This window comes from Enoplosus armatus, chromosome 3 (genome assembly GCF_043641665.1).
Source record: "Enoplosus armatus isolate fEnoArm2 chromosome 3, fEnoArm2.hap1, whole genome shotgun sequence".
Classification (NCBI taxonomy): domain Eukaryota; kingdom Metazoa; phylum Chordata; class Actinopteri; order Centrarchiformes; family Enoplosidae; genus Enoplosus; species Enoplosus armatus.
Genome location: NC_092182.1, coordinates 26,827,024 through 26,846,427, shown reverse-complemented (window position 1 = coordinate 26,846,427; position 19,404 = coordinate 26,827,024). Strand labels below are relative to the sequence as shown.

The 19,404-nt window shown below is 42.7% G+C and overlaps 1 protein-coding gene across 1 annotated transcript in view; it reads left to right on the top strand.

Moving 5' to 3' along the window:
* Positions 1–13,123, top strand: part of mmp24 (matrix metallopeptidase 24) — a 35,809-nt gene extending 22,686 nt beyond the window's left edge. The window contains exons 7-10 of the mRNA XM_070902001.1: positions 1,773–1,987; positions 6,499–6,637; positions 8,634–8,900; positions 12,759–13,123. Of these exons, the coding sequence (XP_070758102.1) occupies positions 1,773–1,987; positions 6,499–6,637; positions 8,634–8,900; positions 12,759–13,123 (986 nt within the window). The remainder of the gene's footprint in view (positions 1–1,772; positions 1,988–6,498; positions 6,638–8,633; positions 8,901–12,758) is intronic.
* Positions 13,124–19,404: the final 6,281 nt, after the last annotated feature.

Sequence of the window (19,404 nt, the reverse complement as noted above, 5' to 3'; positions counted from 1 at the left end):
AGAATAAGGCAGAGCAGACTTGTTCACCTGTTTACAGTGCAGCCAAACAAACTCAGGTTGTTTTCATTTTGAAGTCTGTCAATGATTAACTGTATAATAATAATTGTGTGAATGATTGTAACTGCGGTCTGATTTCATGCTGCACACACAGCAGCTGGTTGTGTTGCTGAGGAGTTCATCTAACAGCTCGCTGCTTCTGCTGACTGACAGATTTACAACTCATCCGTTGACAACAACATCAGCTGAAATGGCCGTCGTCTTGTTTTGGAGACGGTAGCTTAATATAGCTCTGATACGGCTGCAGGAGAGTAAACATTGAGGCTGATATCAGTCAGATCAAATTACGAACCGTAATGCTGGATTACATGCTGCATTGTTTCCTGTGAGTCTCTTGTGCGTGTGAATGCAATTTGAATCCAGTGTGGGAATGGCGGACTCCGCCACTCACAATAGAAACTACTATATAGAGAGGTAATTACAGACTGTAAATACATTGAATGTCTATTGCAGAAAGAAAGCGGATGGTTTGATTTCATGAAAATCTTAAGGACTTTTAGTCCGAGACTTGAAGTGAAAAAACACTTGACTTCACTTGAGACCTGAAAGCAAAAACTTGCAAAAGCAAAAACAGCACACCTTGGACATTAATTATTAATCTTATAGCCCAGAGTGAGGCTGAAGTATGAAGAACAGTTGTCCAGCGGGGAGGGGGCGCTGCACTGGGTGAATATGTAAGGCAGCGTCAGGCTGATAAACAATATACACAGCTGATCAATCTTTGCCTGGAAAGAGAAACATTTAAAAAACAAAATGTCTGACTTTGTGTCTTTTCCTTTGCGTTTCCACCAGGGACACTTTGTTCCATTTCAGAGAAGATGCCTCACATTTCAGTAAACTCTTTTTTTCTTTAAGTGAACAAAGAACAGCGAAGGCCTGTCAGAAGCAGACACATTTCCTGACACGCTTTCTTTCTACCCTGGAATAATCATGACAGCGTCTGTTGTAATGTGGTGTAACATTTATTTGTGATACAAAGACACAAAGAAGCAGGAAAAAGAAACTCAAAACTCAAAGTAAGACGTCAGTGCTGCTTCATGTAACCTACAGTATCTGTAACATTTGTTTTGTTCTTTACTTACATTATTCTGGTCTCCTTTAAGCTTCAAAGCAGGAGGGTTATCTTTGTCCTTCAGAACAAAAAATGATCTTAACATTAAAGGTCATGGTACACGGGTGACATTTTGAGTCAGCGTTGAGAGGAAACAGTGGCCAAAGCAGTGCGGTCAACAGTATTTTTCCACTGCACTGGTGTTCAGTGTGGATAACAAAGCCTGTTATTGTATCTGCTGAGAGTTGATCCTGTTTGCTTCAGCACCTGAAAATACCAACCATCCACTCTCAGTGAGGGGTTTTATTTCAAAATGAGACTGTTGGTGCAGTTTATTGTGGAGTATTTGTCTTTGTCAACCTATAAAGTAGTAACACTTTGGAGGATATATTTTTTTTCTTTTTTGGTTAAAATCGGACAAAATAGCTGCTTTCTGGAACCATGAACAAATCCCTAAACAAAATGTTGCTGATCTTTTCTCGTCTCAGAGGATACAACATAAAAAAAAACTCATGTTTACACGACTAAAATCAATGACACAGTGACTCATGTTGTTGTGGATCTTTGTTTTCCAGTGTGTTGTCTCATAAACACACAAACAATATTTGAGCAAACAGAAATCTGTCACCATGCTGGAATGATTCATGTTGTTGTTTTTCACCAGGTATCCCCACGGCCATGCTGGAACCCACCAGGCCGTTACCCACCTTACCTTCTCGACGGACGCACTCCACCTCCGAGCGCAAGCATGACCGTCACTCCCGCCCGGCGCGCCCGCCCGGCGACCGGCCCGCGCTGCCTGGAAACGGCAAACCCAACATCTGCGATGGCAACTTCAACACTGTGGCCTTCTTCAGGCGGGAGATGTTTGTCTTCAAGGTGAGCAGAGACGCAACAAAAACACTGCTGAAGCCAGAGACACAAAGACACAAGAGACAGCCTCAAGAGTCAGGATTAACAGATGTTTGGTGCTCTGCTGCTCACACGGTGCAAAGCTTTGTCAGGAGATTCGTGTTGAAATGTTTCTTTTAGTCCTGTGAACTGCACAGTGTAGGCTTGTAGTGCATGTTGCAGTATTACAGATACTCTTTTTGATGAGTTGCATTCTGTAGACCCAATATTTTTATCTTATTTGAGGGAGTGAGAGTGTCTGCAGGGTGCATCTCTCTCTCATCGCATGTGCATTTCAGGAGGAGATAATGTATTTACTGAGGTCATGCTATTTGCGACTGTCAGTTCAATAACAACTGAATGATAATTTAAAGCTTTTTGTCCATTTGGCAGTAAACTCTGTGTAGCTCCTAGCTCAAAGTGGTTTACATCAAATTGTATATGAAAAACATTAAAACATTTAAGTGTTTAAATCACAAATATTGAATGCACTGAAGTATAAAAATGATCAGAAGTCTTACATTAACTCTTACAAAAGAATCCAGGGTGCATGTGTGTGGAGATGCAGGCACAATGTTTGAGAACAGGAAGCTGTGAAGGCTGCTACAGAGGGGGAGTCACACGGCCGCGTGCTGCTACATAAAACACACTGGGGGGGGGGGGGGGGGGTTAAAGCTTAATTGAACATTAAGTGAGGAGGATGCAGGACCTAAGCAGCTGTGAGCGAGCTCTGTAGCTCGCAAGGTAACGATCGCTCCGACACCGGCAGCGTTACGGGCTCCATCCCCGCTGTGTGTGCTGTCTTAGTGCTGCAAGGCTCTTCAGATGAAAGAAGCAGCCCAGCGGCATATGCTGCCATCCAGCCTACGATCATTAGCACCAGGCATGGGCTTCGTTAATAACTGATCACTGTGTTATTACCATACCGACACACAGCAGGCGTCATGGTCACATAAATACACACATTCTGGGTCAAAAGTCTGAAAACGCTCTGTGTGTGTGTGTGTGTGTGTGTGTGTGTGTGTGTGTGTGTGTGTGTGTGTGTGTGAAGATCAGCGTAGAAGAGGAAGAAAAATCCATTTTGATGTCTCTGATCTTTAAACTGAATGTTAGAAAAGGTCACAGACCCGTCTATCTCTCCGTCTGTCCGCCTTCCTGCCTGTCGATGTGAGTCTTTCTCTTTTCCATCTGCTCACCTGTCCATACCTGTCTGTCTCCTCTCCGGCAGATTCCTGTCTATCTGCCAAACCATCTCATTTCCCTCTCTGCCTGTCTGTCTATCTGTCTACTCACCTGTCTGTCTCTCAGTCTGACTACAAATAATGTCTAAATAATGTGTATTTTTTGGTTAAAGTAAAAGCTTTGTCCCGATTAAAGGAGCTGGTTCACACAAAGTGTCCTCAGTCTTATTCCCTTTGGTCTCCTCATTGTCGCTTCTCGACGTAACCTGTAAGTTGATGCACATTCATGTCACAGTCGAGCAGGGGTCGGTGGTTCGATCCCCGGTTCCTTCCGTCCGCACGTCGAAGTGTCCGTGAGGAAGACACTGAACCCCCGATGAGACGAGTAGTGAAGTGATATCTGACCTGTGTCGACATCAGGTCCTCATTCCTGAACTTGTCTATGTCACTATAGTGTTCCAGAAATACTACTACTATATTACTACTAATAATACTGCTAATATTAGCGTTTTCTGATTTGCCAGGTCTGGTTAAATGTAGGCGACTACAAATACTTGGTTAAGATTTGGTTCAGGGAGAAAAGGGAGAGTCAGGAGACAGACCCCCGTCTGTAGTTTACAGTTACAATCATGCGTCCACATTTTCTCCATCAGACAGAATAACAGTGTCTTGACACATGTTGATTTAAGCTTTGTGTCGTTGTGTGTGTGGAGAGGTAACATCACAAGATGTTCTGCTACTCAGTGATCTGAATGTAAATAAGACTGTGATGTCCCGGCAATCAATTAAGTGTTTAACAAGGGAACACAGCGTGTTCGTCGCCAACCCATCCTGTCAGCACATGTTCATCTTACTGATCCATCGCATTTATTTCCAGACATTCGGAGGCAGAATGAGTAGGATTTGTCAAAGTCAGCCCCTCCCCCGGGCACCTGGTATGTTTTTATAGAGTCCCGCCCTCGCACTCTGCGCACGCTGTTATTGGCTGGGGGCTACACACCCACCGCCCGAAGGTTGACGCCCAGAAACGTCTGGAACACAGTAAAATAAGAAAATCCAGGCAGATACAGACACCGCCACACACTTCATGCTTTCTTTCTTTCTTTTGTAAAGACACACGTCTGCGATGCATCATATTCTGTGGAACGTGCGCTGATACAGCACAATACAAGCCTCAGAGATCAACTCCAGCTAAGTGGATCACTGTGGCTGCTGCAGTTGCAGATGTGGGTAGATATTTTAGGCTCAGGTGTAAATATACTGCATATACATTTCATGTGGATCAGCTCTTTCTAACTGGGTCATTACCTGCTCAGTAGCATGCAGGTGTGGACCTCTGTGCTGAGGGTTGAGTAGCAAGAAGTTGTGACTGCATTGTTGTGAATGTCAGTCGGTGCAGGCTCACGCTGTGTAATCATCCTGTTATGGGTTTGAACAAGTCTGGCCAACAAATCCTCTCTCCCCTCGCTGCTCACTGTCCATTAAAGCAGACCCCCCCCCCCCCAAAAAAATACCAGCATGCGAGCCCTCACTGGAATGAGGTGTCACATAGAACGACATGAAAACGATGTTTAACAAAGTTAACAAACGTGACGGGACGTGTGAACAAGCAGCTGTTCACCAACAAGTTGTTGTGTTCTGAGATGTGCAGGAAACGTAGTCATGTGTTGGACTTTTGCAGCTCTGAGAGAGTTTATGGCCTTGACGGAAACACAAACTTCAAAAAGACATCATCGTCATCGTCATCATCATCATCATCATCATCATCATCATCATCAATCAGAAACACAAGGCCGATTTTCTTTTCCCTTTACCTCTAGGACGGGGCCATATTAAGACACAAAGAGGGCTGAGAGCCAGTGGGCGTTTGAAAGACGACACTCATTATGGGATGTTTCCTCGGCGAGAAACACTCGTTTCCTTCGTGAGATGTGAAGCATTGATTTTCTTTTTTTTCTGTTTGGGTTCACACAGAAAAGCATTAGAGGCCGGCGGATGATGTTTGATCATATAAGTGTGTGTGTGTGTGTGTGTGTGTGTAGCACTCAGTGGGGACTTCGCTCGGCTGTGTCCTAGATTCACCGAAGCCAAATGATAATGAGCTCAGATTGATGCTCACCTTCTTCTCCTCCTCCTCCTCCTCCTCTTCTTCCTCCCTCTTTCTTGTCTTTTCTCTTCTTATCTCTTTCCTCCTGCCTTCCTCTTCCTGTACTTCCTCCCCTCCACCTTGCATCACCTCACTTTTCTTATCTTTGTCGTCTGTCCTCGTCTCTCTGCTGCCCTTCTCCTCGTCTGTCAGGTTGTTCCTTCTCTTTTTTCATGCCTCCTTCTTTTATCAGCGCTCCATGACACATTTTGGGATTTATGGACGCGACTTCCAGTTATTCATTTCACTGAAGCAGCGTCTGCAGTATGCTACAAGTATCTTCTTATTTTCTAAGGTACATTTGGGAAATAAATGATGTGGGAAAAATACAGAATACCTTATGGAGGGAACCACACGACAGTCCTGGATCAGAGGTGGGACTGATAACCAGTCGTGCATTTGCCAAACCAACCAGTTAGTCCTCATCCTTCAAGTCTTTTCTCTTATAAAACACTTCCAATAAAGCATAAAAATCACCTTTGTGTCACCTGTCCAAGTACGTTTTCAAGTACTTCTTCGTCTTCTTCTTCCTCACATTGGTGCGCCAAACCATAACACATAACCACACCATCAGACCATGACTGCCCCCTGAGGCTGGAGGGCCGAAACACCCTCTGGTACTTAACGGTCATAGTCTCTTTTCCCCCCAACGGCCACAAGAGGCAGCAATGAGCCCACCCCACACTCGAAACAAACAAAAGGTGAGATTTATTATTTATCTGTTTTCACACAGTATTTTTTGGGGTTTTACAAGAGAAAAGACTTCATGGATGAAGACTAACTAACTCCTCCCCCACCTCTGATGAAGTGTCTCCCACACGGTGGATGAGATGCACTGTGAACTAAATCATTGATTGTCATTTAACATTGATGGTTGAGGTCAGTGCAGATGGTGTATGTATTATATACAGGTGTATGTATTATGGATTAATGCTACTGGCTCTATAAATGGCTGCAGCTCTGTTGGAGAACGTACTGTGATACAGTCGCTAAACTTCTTCCTCGCTGTTCTTTTCATTGGGAGGTCGAACGGGTGGAGCAGGCAGAATATTTAGTGGCTGATTGAGGCGCCCACTTCCACAATGACTGAGATTCATAAAACAGGGTCACACAAGGTTTTTATAAGACGCTGGTTTAGTGATAGCTGACTTTTAACTCGTGACTCGTTGCAGGACCGGTGGTTTTGGCGTCTGCGGAACAACAAGGTGCAGGAGGGTTATCCCATGCAGATCGATCAGTTCTGGAAGGGCTTGCCGCCTCGCATCGACGCTGCCTACGAGAGATCTGATGGCAAATTTGTCTTCTTCAAAGGTACGGGAAAAGAATACTAAGATGTTTTTTTCAACGTATCACAGTTCTGCCTGGAACTCGGCCTTTAGTCTCATTGGTCCAGACTCATAAACAATGGTACAGAGAAAACAATGTGCATTTTTTATTTTTTGTCATTTCAGTGGCATCATTTTCAAAAACTTAAATGTGACTGAATAGTCTCAGCGAGCAGCTAACAGTGTGCTAACACATGGAGGAAGGTGTGAAGAGTAACTGGCATCACACACATTTGGAGAAACCGCATGTTGTTTAAGAACACATTGTTACGGAGTGAATCATGGATGTCTCACCTCATCCACCACCAGATGTTTACTTTGAGACTATTTCAGCTCGCTCACTTGCAGTTAATTAGCTAACGTTCCCGGTGGTGAAAGCGTATCTGTTGTCATGTTTCTGCCTGTCACAGAGCTTACTGGGGTTAATTAGCCATAAATGATTCAATATGCTATTAATATGCTATAAATAAAAGTGGGTCATTACATGTTTGATCATCAGGTTTTGATTGTGTCTTTCAGTTTAATTTGTTTGTTTGTTTGGCAGAATTTGAGTTTTTCTCCGAAATCAGCAGATTTTTGCTCATAATCTTCAGTGGAGAAACTTCAAATCTCTGTCTGCCATCTGCTCCGGTGTTATTAGACTCTGTCCTGCCGCCTCCTCCTGAAAGTATATTTAATAAAGTGTGAAATAGAGAAAGGCGAGGCAGTGGGGAGGACCCAGCCTAAAGTAATAGAATTTCAGTCTATGGATGAAACCTCACTCATCCTCTGCCTGCTGACTGTGGAGTCACTCATCTCTCTCTCTCTTACTCTCTCTGAAACACACACACACACACACACACACACTCACACACACACACACACACTCACACACACTCACACACACACACACACACACACACACACACACACACACCATCTTCTGACGGAGTGTCCTGCTATCGCGGTCAGCCAGGAGCAGATATTAATAGCTTTGCTCACTCTCTCTCACACACACACTCACACTCACACACACTCACACACACACACACACACGCACACACACACACACACACAAACACACACCACACACACACACACACACACACACACACACACACAATGACACAGCTCGACCAGGCTACGACTGTCCTTAGCTCAATGTCTTGAGTATACAAACACAGTAGAAATGTATGTATTAATGTCTCCTCCAGGCATTATGATGATAAAGCACCTGCTAAAGGTCACAGGTATCTATCAGTATCTCCCCAGGAAGATGTACTGTTCATTTACAAGAGTTACACTGCGTTAGATAAATGCCTGGAGGAGCTATTAGTGTCTGAAAAGAATAAAATTAGGATTCAGTGTCTTGTATTAATCTTTGTATTCATTGTTCCCATATGTTGTTTTTTTCAGATGATGAGTACAGGTTATTTAAAGGAGTTGTTGTCAGTTCAGGCTAATTTAATAGCCTAATAAAAGAGCCTTTATAGAGAAGATTTAACCAGCAGTTTTTAATCTCTCGCAGCTGTCTTCTGAATAAAAAGTGGATGTTTAACAGGAGCTGTTTCATCCTCAGAGTGTAGAAAGCAGCAAACTACAGTTCAATCATGACTGTGAATTTTTAAATATAAAATAAATATTTATTTTCAAAAGCTAACATTATTAGATTTGTTTGTAAAGGTTATGTTTATGTCTTGACTCTTTTCTGCCAAGGAGGCGGCCGTGTTATTTAGTCAGGCTGACAGCAGGATGTCTCAGAAGACAAATCGGCCTCAGGCCAAAGATCAATCCATTAGATGTTGGTGATGATCTGGATCTGGGATTTCTACCATTAAATAATCATTTATAAATATTAAACTAAGGGACTCTTTAGCTCAGACTTTAACGTCAGGTGTGATATCTGAGGTTGTTAGAAAGTTTTCTCTCTAAAACAGAACTCGACCAGAAACATGAGATAACCGAAAATAGCTGACTCATCTATCTTTTCCCACATCCTCCAGGCGATAAGTACTGGGTGTTTAAGGAAGTCACGGCTGAGCCGGGTTACCCTCACAGCCTGGTGGAGCTGGGCAGCTGCCTCCCCAAAGATGGCATCGACACGGCGCTGCGCTGGGAGCCGGTTGGAAAAACGTACTTCTTCAAAGGGGACCAGTACTGGCGCTACAACGAGGAGAAGCGCACGGCTGACCCAGGATACCCCAAACCCATCACTGTGTGGAAGGGAGTACCGGACGCACCGCAGGGGGCCTTCATCAGCAGGGAGGGATGTGAGTGAATCATTCGGCCTTTTAAAAGGGCTTTACAGACATTTACACATGGAAACAAATGTTTAAAGAGTGAATAAAAGAAAGTTGAACACGTATACACATTTGTAGGCAAAACTGATATCAAGAATGAAAATAAAGACAGAAACGAAGAATAGAATAGAAGGCAGCAGAAATGAACTAGCGCTTTACAGGTGGTCAGAGTCGGGGCCCCCGGACCAGTTCCCCTGGTTGTGTAAGTCAGACTGCGACAGCCGCAGAAACAACAGGAACAACACCGATGCAGATAAGCTGCAGAGCTCAGAGCTGCACGGAAACATTTTGGATTCGACAGCAGGGACGAAAAGTCGTTGATAAAGGAAGATGAAGGAAGATGAAGGCTGTTAGCTGACAGTTAAAAACAGGAACAGGTCTGACGTCAGCTGTTAGCTCGTTACAGAAACGCTCCACATCATACGTCAGGATTAAATGATGTGTTTGAGTGAACTGCGTTGGCTCTCATGCGTTCAAACTTGATTTTTTTGTTAAAGTGACAACAAAATTAATTTGTAATTTCCACCTTCGTTAGCCTTGCTGGCGATGCTAACGCTCAACGTATAATTAATGATCATTCTACATTTCTGTTTTTGATACATTTTTTTTTTATGCAGGAAACTATTAAATAAAATCCCCGATATGTTTAGAGGAAACTGATATGGGTGTGTGGTTTAATGGATTGTTTTAGGGTAAATATAGACACCATTTGAAAAACATTTCTTTTGTGAAATTAAATCCTGCTCCATTTCTGTACTTAAACAAATTGAGCTGAAGATCGCATTATGTGTAGAAACGGTTCCGCTGTTCGACTGAGAGAACAGTCAAAGAGTCAGTTCCCCATCAGACAGTCGGCCTCTCGATGATTCACTTCATTCAGATGAATAAAACGCCACCAGCAGGCTCGCACAGACTCACTGTCTGCTGGATAAAACTGCCCATCATCACTTCTGCTTGTCCAGTCGTGACCTCATGACCTTGTGGCTGCCTCAGAGGATGTGTGTGTGTGTGTGTGTGTGTGTGTGTGTGTGTGTGTTTGTGTGTGTGTGTGTGAGCGAGTGTTTGTTTCCTTTGGGCTGTTTGGAGGTGATGGAGCGGACAAAAAAGAGGAAACCTTCTGGGTTTTTTTCATGTTTGTGAGCTATGTGTGTGTACGTGTGTGTGTGTGTATGTGTGTGTGCGTGCATGTGTGTGTGTGTGTGTGTGTGTGCGTGTGTGTGTGTGTGTGTGTGTTAAAGCCTCTGAGATCTGATTTGTCCTGATATTCAACATGATTACATTTGACATAAGAAAAGGTTTTCTATGTCCCCCCCCCCCAGAAGTGAATTCTCATTACTGTAAAAAATAAAAAGTCTAAAATGAAATTCACACCTTGGACACTAAAACTCTCCTGAAACCCATCAAATGTTCTCAGGATCATGTCTTCAGTTCATTCAGACTGTTTTTGAGACATTAAGACATTAAATTACGTTCGTGTTCAGGATGTTAGATTAAGTGTTTTTTTGCCCCCATCGAGTCTAATACTTATATTTACTTAAATGTTGATTAAATATGTATCTGACACATTGAAATAAGAACTAAGATTGATCATATCAAATTATTGATGTGATATTAATACGAGTGTGACTCCTGAAACTGACGTGAGATCAGCTGATGGCGTTTCTGGGGAAGACGTCTCACTGTCACTCGAGTTGTTGGGATTGTTGATCGTGCGGCGATGTTACCGAGTGGAGCTTCTTCCCTCACAAATGATCTGTGGTCGAGTTCAGACGCACAAACACGACAACAGACACATTTCATTTTGTTCTGTCGTCACTGGATTAACATTAACTAGCGTCAGCGGATATGACCTGCTGTCGGAGTCGTTTTTTGTTATTTCAACTGGAGAAAAGTGAGAAGCTGCTGCCTGAATGTTTTGTATAGTTAGCTTTGCTAATAAGAAACAGAGAGGAGAGATAAAAGACAACTTCAGTGTCAGAACTCAGAGTCACTCAGAGCCCGGCTGTAAAGGAGTTTAGCTGATCCATTTAAGTAGACCTGAATCAGCCCTGATACCGTCCTCGGGGCCGCTCAAGACATCTCTACTTGCCGTCCGTCTGCTGCTCTGTGCTATAATTTGAAATCTTGCAGAAGTTACCTTGGTTATACAGTGATGTAAGGCCAGGTATCCTTGTTGTAGTTCTCTGCCATCTTTGCTGTAGTTCAAATGTAGTTTTGATAACCTCACAGCTGTACAGATGTTATTGTGCAGAAAGAATTCAGCTTTAAAATGGAAAATTATTATGGAACACGTGAATGCGAGTGAATAAAAGGAACCAAAAGAATGTCGTGTTGGACGTGTTGGACGTGTTGGACGTGTTGGACATGTTGGACGTGTTGGACATGTTGGACATGTTGGACGCAGGTGTTATAGATTATCTTCATTTTAGTTGGTGGAAGAAACACTGACCTGGAGACAGTTGTTAATAAAACACTAACATTAGCTAACACATACATGCACACAGTTTTCATCACATGTGGCTGTGTGTGTTGTTGGTGAGGGTTTATCCCTTCATGTTTTCTCCCCCCCCCCCCCCCCCCCCCCCCCCCCCCCCGTATCTCTCTCTCACATACCATCCCATTTGTATCCCAGCTACAGTGTCTGTCTCACAGGCATTACGTAATATTGCCCTTCAATAAAAACAACCACTGCTGGGACTAAAATACTGTAGCTGCCTATAGATAACCACCGTGTCACAACAGAAATGTTATTGTCTCTAATGAGATTCTGCAGCGCGGGGACGTAGCAGAGCTGAGAGACGGAGCCGAGGACACTGACGGATGTTTTCAGTTTCAGAGGAAGCTTTCCTTAAGGAGTGAAGGACGGTGTTTGTCGCTGCTGTGCTTGTCACTGTTTGTCTCTGGAGAGTGAACTTTTGAGGAATTGAGGAAACACAGTGGGGTTTCCTGGTGGTATTCATTTGATATTTGACCTCTATTATTGTGACACAGGCACAAGTGCAGTGCCTCTTCACATGTGTAACCACAAGTGACTTATTTCTTTGCACTGAACCGGTAATTTCACGGCTCCAAACAAACCACTAAAGCAAAGATATGAGGGGTTGCAAAGCTTCGTGAGTTGGTTGTGAAGGTGGTGTATTGACACTTTGGTGTCCAGGGTGGCTTGAAATCTGTTATCTTGTACAATATGTTTTTATTCCCTTTGTACTGTGTGTTTTTAGCCTTGCTAGCAGCGTGGCTCCATTGATGTTAATGTTGGTGGGTCGGACGGTACACTGCTTTGGTCCAGCCATGGTCATGGCCCCCAGAGGATGAAGACTTTGTTGACGTGTGTGTGTGTGTGTGAATGAGAGGTAGAAATTAAGGTACAAAAGTGTGATTTAAGTGCACCCATTTACCATTTATTTTGCACACAAGAATATATTTCAACATAAGTCACAAAAACAATCAACGTAATGAACTGTGTGTGCTCATGTAAAATTAAACTCTTTGTTAGTTTTACATTACAATGTTCTTGGAATTGTTCATTTGAACAGAAATTGTAAAAACAGGATGTTGCCATGGTAAGACTCCCCTGAAAGCCGATCCACGATGATACTGAAGTGATTTTATTAAGTTATGTTGTTGTGCTTGTTTCAGCTTGATCAGATTTTTCATGTAATGCGTTATATAAGCTGTATGATGAATGCTTAACAAATCTATTTTCATGATGTAGTCATTTTAATTTTGACTCCTTATGTCTCTAATTTCCCTTTCTTGTCCTCTTTCCTTTACCTCCACCCGTCTTCATGCCCCGTGTCTCTCTCTAATCCTCCCCCACCCTCTCAGACTACACTTACTTCTACAAGGGGAAGGACTACTGGAAGTTCGACAACCAGAAGCTGACGGTGGAATCCGGATACCCCAAGTCCATCTTGCGTGACTGGATGGGCTGTGACCAGTCCGACATGGAGCGCTCTGGCAGCAAGGGTAACCGTGGAGACCGGCAGCTGCCCCTCGACGACGTGGACATCATGGTGACCATCAACGACGTGCCGACGACAGTCAACGCCATCGCAGTTGTGATCCCCTGCATTCTGTCGCTGTGCATCCTGGTGCTGGTGTATACGATCTTTCAGTTTAAAAACAAAGGAGTGCAGCAGAACACCATGACGCAGCACTACTACAAATACCCTGTTCAGGAGTGGGTATGACAGGCAACTCTCCTTTGAAGAGGTCAAAGTTCATGGATTGAAGGGGGTTAAGCAGTCGTCATGTCGTTAGCTGGCTTATGTTGGCTAATGACCAAGAACGCGAGCAAAAAACATTAAAAGTCAATGCTGAAAGACGCTAATTGTGCGAGGTAGTGATAAAAGGGCGCACATTGAAAATGCTCTGCAGAAGTAGATTTAGGGATTGGTGTGTGTGTGGTGGTGGGTGGGTGGGTGGGGGGTTCGTGCCTGTCTTGTGACAGCGAGGATACTGATTTTGTCTTTTCCCGCTCCTCAGTGGGAAAGGACGCTTAAAACAAACTTGGCGGAGGACAGCGAGAACAAGTCCGCAAAGACTCCAGGAGGATCTAATATCTAATAAACAGCAGATTTTCCTGATTTGCCCACAACTTCTCTGGCTAAGTGAAATGGTGTCTTATGAGCGATACTGAACTTTGACTATTTCTTCCCGGACCTACAACACGACTCTCCTTCTCAGTGAAAATAAAAAGAAAGAGGATTTGGGGCAGAAAGAACGTGCTCCTTAAAGCCAGACACCACCTCCAAGTTTGTTCAGCTTGTACACGTGAACTACTTGAACTATTAAATCAGATGACATTTAATGAAAAAAAAAAGAAAACAAATGGTATAAAAATATCAAACTTGAAGATACATTTAGGTAGAAAGGCCATAATAAAAGAAAACTAAGGATCTCTCTGTGGATCTCTGACTTTTGTTTAATTCAAATTTAGTTGTATGGAGATGTAAAACTGTTAAAGAGGACCTTTTTCTCTCTTTTTTTCACCATAAACAACAAAAAAACATCTTCATCACCATCAACTCAGACCTTTGGCAACTTAAAGCTCAGCTGGTCAGACAAAAGCAAATAAATGCTTTGATGACACAGCTTGGACTGGTGGGTTTTGGCAGATGTAGAATAGCTAGTCGTCAGCATATAATGATAGAACAGATTAATGACAGTTCAACAGCCTTTTCTGTCTCAACAGGCCTAACACATTTTAACAAGCTGCATGCAAGCAGGGCCAGTATTTATCAAACTGCTAAGAGTGAAACTTTGGACTGAGGTGAAAGATAAACTTCACTTTTAATTCTACTCACAAGCTTAAGAATAAAAGCTTTTTATCAAATTTCCTACACTTAAAAAATGCTCTCAAGGTTGAGGGATCTCCAGAGGTGTCTTGATTTATTTATGAGTGAATCGTGTTGGCGTGTAGCAGTGGTGCAAACAACAACAAAAAGCTGGTGTTTATTTAAAACACGTTCTCATTTCTTCCTTTTCTACCAGCAGTAGAATTTTGTTTCCATTTCAGCCAATTTCATGTGTGTTTGCACATATGTTAACTATAAAGATGTTTTTTAAGAATGAACAATATCACAGATGCATGTGATTAACCAGTTGAGAGCTGCCTTTAAATGGCACTTTGCTGTATGTTGCTTGATAAATGTGTCTGAATGCTCACGCTCAGGAAACAACTGTTTTAAACCACGATTGCATCTTCAAAGCATTCTTACATGTAACTCTGAGAAGTTTGATAAATACGGGCCCTAAGCTGAACTAGTTAGTTTAGTTCTGTCTTCATTCTCATCTTTGTATTTTCCTAGTGAGGAGGGAGGATAAAGCAGGGTTTGAATAGGCATGGGGGGGGGTGCACAGAGGATATATGTGGGTCTGTATTAGTATGCTGGCTGTGGCACAGCGACATCGACCGAGCTTAATGAAGTACTTCTGTTCACAAAGCTCTAATAGGGGCTCCTCGCCCTCCACATCCCTCGCTTTAATCCTGCTGTCCTACTGTCTTTTCTCACTGTCCTCTTGTAATTCTTCCCATCCACCTGGCCTCTCCTCTCTCAGTCTTTCTAATTTGTCCTCCCCTCCTCCGTCCATCTGTGCTGCTCTCCCTCGTTACTTACATGTCTTCTTTTAGGTTCAGCACCTCACAATTTTTCACCAATACACACACATCTGTATCCAGTTTCTTCACGTTAAGAATTCATTCAGGCTGCTTTCATTATGATTTAATAAGTGCTTTTATTGGTGGTTAAAATTAAGGAGCTTGTATTTTGTCAAAAGTGCCAAAATGTACTTCTGTCTTTGGCTCTAAATTGTCGACTCCTCAGAAGAATTTGTCGGCACATTTTAAGGGAAGGCAAGTTTATGTTCAGCAAGACAATTCAAAGTGCTTTACATTAGGAAAAGAAACACGAGGCAATAGAAAAAGAAACATTTAAATAGTAGATAAAGATAATTCTAAAATTGAATAAAACAGGAGAATAAAAATGACAGTGCAGTATAAGATGTGAATAACTAGTCCCAAATTTAATTTAATAAAAGGTTTTCTGATTTAAAAGAAGGGTTGGAGCAGACCTGTTTTCTGGGAGTTTGTTCCAGATATGTGGACCATAAAAACTGAATGCTGCTTCTCCAGGTTAGGCAGACCAGTCTCAGACCATCTGAGAGGTCTGGACCTCTCATAAAGTATTTCTGATTCTGATTCTGACTTCTGGACGGTTCATAGCATAGCAGCAGATCAGAAATGTATCAGTGGTTCATAAACCAACAGCAGTATTTTAAAGTCAATTCTTTGACACACAGGAAGCCAGTGTAAAGATCTGAGAACTGGACTGATGTGGTCTCTCTTGGTCTCAGCTGCAACTGTCTGAGACCTGTAAAGACAGCGTTACAGTACTCGAGCCTCACTGAAGATAAATGTGGGGCCAATTGAGACATGAGTCCTTTAATTCTTGATATATGTATCTGACAGTCGACTGATTAATGTATATTAATGATTTAATTGTCTTAATGTAGCTACTGAAATGTAGGAGTCCATGACTGCACCAAGATTTCTGGGCTGGTTTGTGGTCTTTAACGTTAGCGACTGAGGCTGAGCTCTGGCTTTTAATCTTTGGCTCCAAAAACAATTATTTCAGCTTTATCTTTGTTTAACTGGAGAAGCGTTTGGCGCGTCCAGTCACTGATCTGTTCAATGCACTTACTCAGTGTTTGTACGGGACCATAGTCACCTCGTGATATCATTACATGAATGTGCGTGTCGTTTGCGTAGTTATGGTTAGATATTTAGTTGTTTTCTAGAGCCAGTGGGAGCATGTAGAAGAACAGAAGAGGCCCGAGAATGCAGCCTTGGGGAACTCCACATCACTTTTGTACCCTCAGATGTGTAATTACTAAGAGACCTAAAGTAGTCCCTGTCCTTCAAATAGGATTTAAACCAGTTTAGCACTGTGCCCGAAGGTCCCACTCAGTTTTCCAGTCTGATTGGAAACATCTCGTGTCACTTTTTGTGTACTTCATAAGCTATTTTGTGACATTTCGTTTACATGTTTTGCTTTTGACAAGTTGTGTTGGAAAATTAGCTATAATGTGTTTTAGTGTTATCAGTAATTTCTCTATGGAATGATAATTTATAGCTTGTATAGCTCGTTTCTGTGAGACAAGATTTGAATTTATTTACATTAATTAGTACCATCTACCATTAAGACCGTGGTGTCAGGTATGGTCACTATCTCAGAAAGACACATTTTAAAGATTTGATAGAACAGATTTTGTCCTCTCTCATCACTTCTGGCCCGTTTGGTGAACATGAGCGAGCTGTGTGCAGCTTACTGTTGGTATGTTAGGTGATTTCTGAGTATTGTCTGGGAGGTTCGGACGTTTTAAACAGCTGCCATTTTGGGATGCCAACATGAACTTTGATAAAAGATTTATCCGACTGATGTTGAGGGAGCGATGCACGTACAAAAAGGTAGATTTGAGTCGTCTTATGTAACACCACACCTTCTTAAACAGCAGCACTGCAGATCTAACTTAGCATGCTTTATTTAAATACACAAGCTGCTCATTTAAATGTCATTAACTCCAATGTGACTCATAATGGTTCATTCAGAGGCCAGTCGGCTCTCCAGAGGGGGTTTGGAGTCCCCCATCTGTGACCCCCCTCCCCAGGCTAGAAATCGCTGTTGTAGGGCAAGTTGGGACATCCTAACCGAGTCACTGTTCATCCAGACTGTCTGTATAACTTTTAACTTTTTTCAGTTAAAGATTTAAATGAGATTATGAACTGTTTTTAAAACTCACTGCATATTTTAAAAGATGCATCGTCATCCGACAAACAGCCTCCCTGTTTCATCGTGTTCCTGAAAAGTCGTGAAGAGTTTTTGACTCCATACTATCCATATATGCATCCGCACACACATGCACTCCAATAACGCAGCAGGGTGCGGCGTGTCTTTCCACGTCATTTTCACGGCTACTTTAGACTCCGTACATTTGAAAGGGTACATAATGTCCGCCTCTGTATATCTCTCTCTGTCTACCTTCGTTCGCTCAGCTTTGTACCTTGTTCACCGAGCTCTCTGTCCTGCAGTAAGTGAATGTGTTCTCGCCGCATATCCTTGCAATTACTTGCTGCCGTCAAGAGCAATTCAGCACATGCAGCATTCAGCACAAATCGATGTTGTTCAATATCCTACAGCGCTATTTGACTCGGTGGAAAAGCGCATAGTTGTTCCTCGAGGGTGTACAATAAACACAGAACAAGACATTCTGCTCTTTTTACCTTTAAGCCTATATACAGCACACACAGCCTGTCTGCTGGGAGTTGGTGGAAACATGAATGTCTATCCAAAGAAAATTGCCTATTGGACCAAACTTGTCTTTCTCTTTGTGTTTTCTCAGCGTGAGTCTGCTGGTCTGGACAGAGCTGCTTGATTCAAGGACAGAATATGCATTTAATCAAAATTTAAGAGACTAAAATTGAAAAGTTGCATTCCAGAAGGAGATATCCATCAGCCTCGCACACACTGACAGAAAGCGGTTGATGAGCCCAAAGTGACACCTTCAAATTGTCTTTTTCTGACCAACAGACATTCAGTTTATGATCATATAAGACCCAAAACGCAGCAGTCTACAATAACATTGAGAAGCTGCCACCAACAAATGTTTGCCATGTTGAAAAATTACTTAAATGGTTAGTTAATTATCAAAATAGTTGCTGTTCTGTCGATCAAGTAAATCAATTCATCGCTTCAGCTCTAGTCACATACTTAATATATGATGGTGGAAATTAATTGAATAATGGAGGTTGAAAACACATCTTGTATATAAATACAAACATTTATTTACGTTTATCAGGTAAGTCCCATTGAGATCAAGATCTTATTTCAAGAGAAAATATATAATTAAAATTTATGTTATGGCTCATGATATGACCTGATTATTAGAAAATGAGATTGTGATTGACAGGAAATGGAAATCAGCTTGTATGTTTAGTTGCAGCTAAACTAGCATTCATGTGGAGTGAGTACTGTCGCCGTGAGTAGTTTAGAAAGGCTCCGTTCTTGGACTGTTTATCTCAGTACCACTGTGTTATGTTTACTGATTGTCTTCCTTAATATTCTGGGGGGGGCGGGGGGGGGGGGGGGGGCACTCTACAGGTCAAACGAACTATTTTATCAGTTCATTTACGTCTCAGCTGAAACTTTTACTCATGAAAGACACTTCAGGTTTTCTGCTTTTGTGCACTTCTTCGACAAGACGGGCAAAAAGGGGGGTAGATGTGGTGGGATCCTTGTTAAGGTGGTGATCAGCCGTGTGGTGTCTGCTCTTCTTGACGCGGGGGCACTTTGTAAATAGCAGAGCTCCAGGCTCGTTGTGATGCATTGCAGGTTTGTCTTCAGTTGGGTGTTTTGTCACTCTGTCATTTAACACGATGGGGAGGGAGAGTTGTAGCTTTTTCTCTGTGTTCTCCCCGAGGGGGGAAACAGTTCGTCGAGCTAACGAGGGGTTTCCATCCCACAGCAACACACCCACATGTAATAATAATATCTCCCAGTTCATGTCACTCACCACCACCATCATTGTTGTTCTTGGTGCTCATTCATAATGTAAATGGCAGAGATGTAGTTGAAAATAACTTGCATACCGGATTATTTCTAACGTCAGTGTTGCTATCAGGTTCTCACTGCAGGTTTTACAGCAGCAGATGTGCAGGCAGATTAAACCACCATTCATCTCCTTGTATGTTGCAAGCCACTGAGTCGCTGCACTGATGCACTCGGGGATTAAGTGCCTTGCTCCACGGCACTTCAGCAGTAGATGTTGAGGGAGAGAAGAGCGCTTCTCATGCTGATTTTTACAGCGCTTTTTGGGGCGTTAAAGCTGGCAACTTTCTGATTGGTTGCTTAATTTTTGTAACGGTTCAGGCTCCTGCCGCCCCGATGTTGCTTTGACGACGAATGACTCCCAT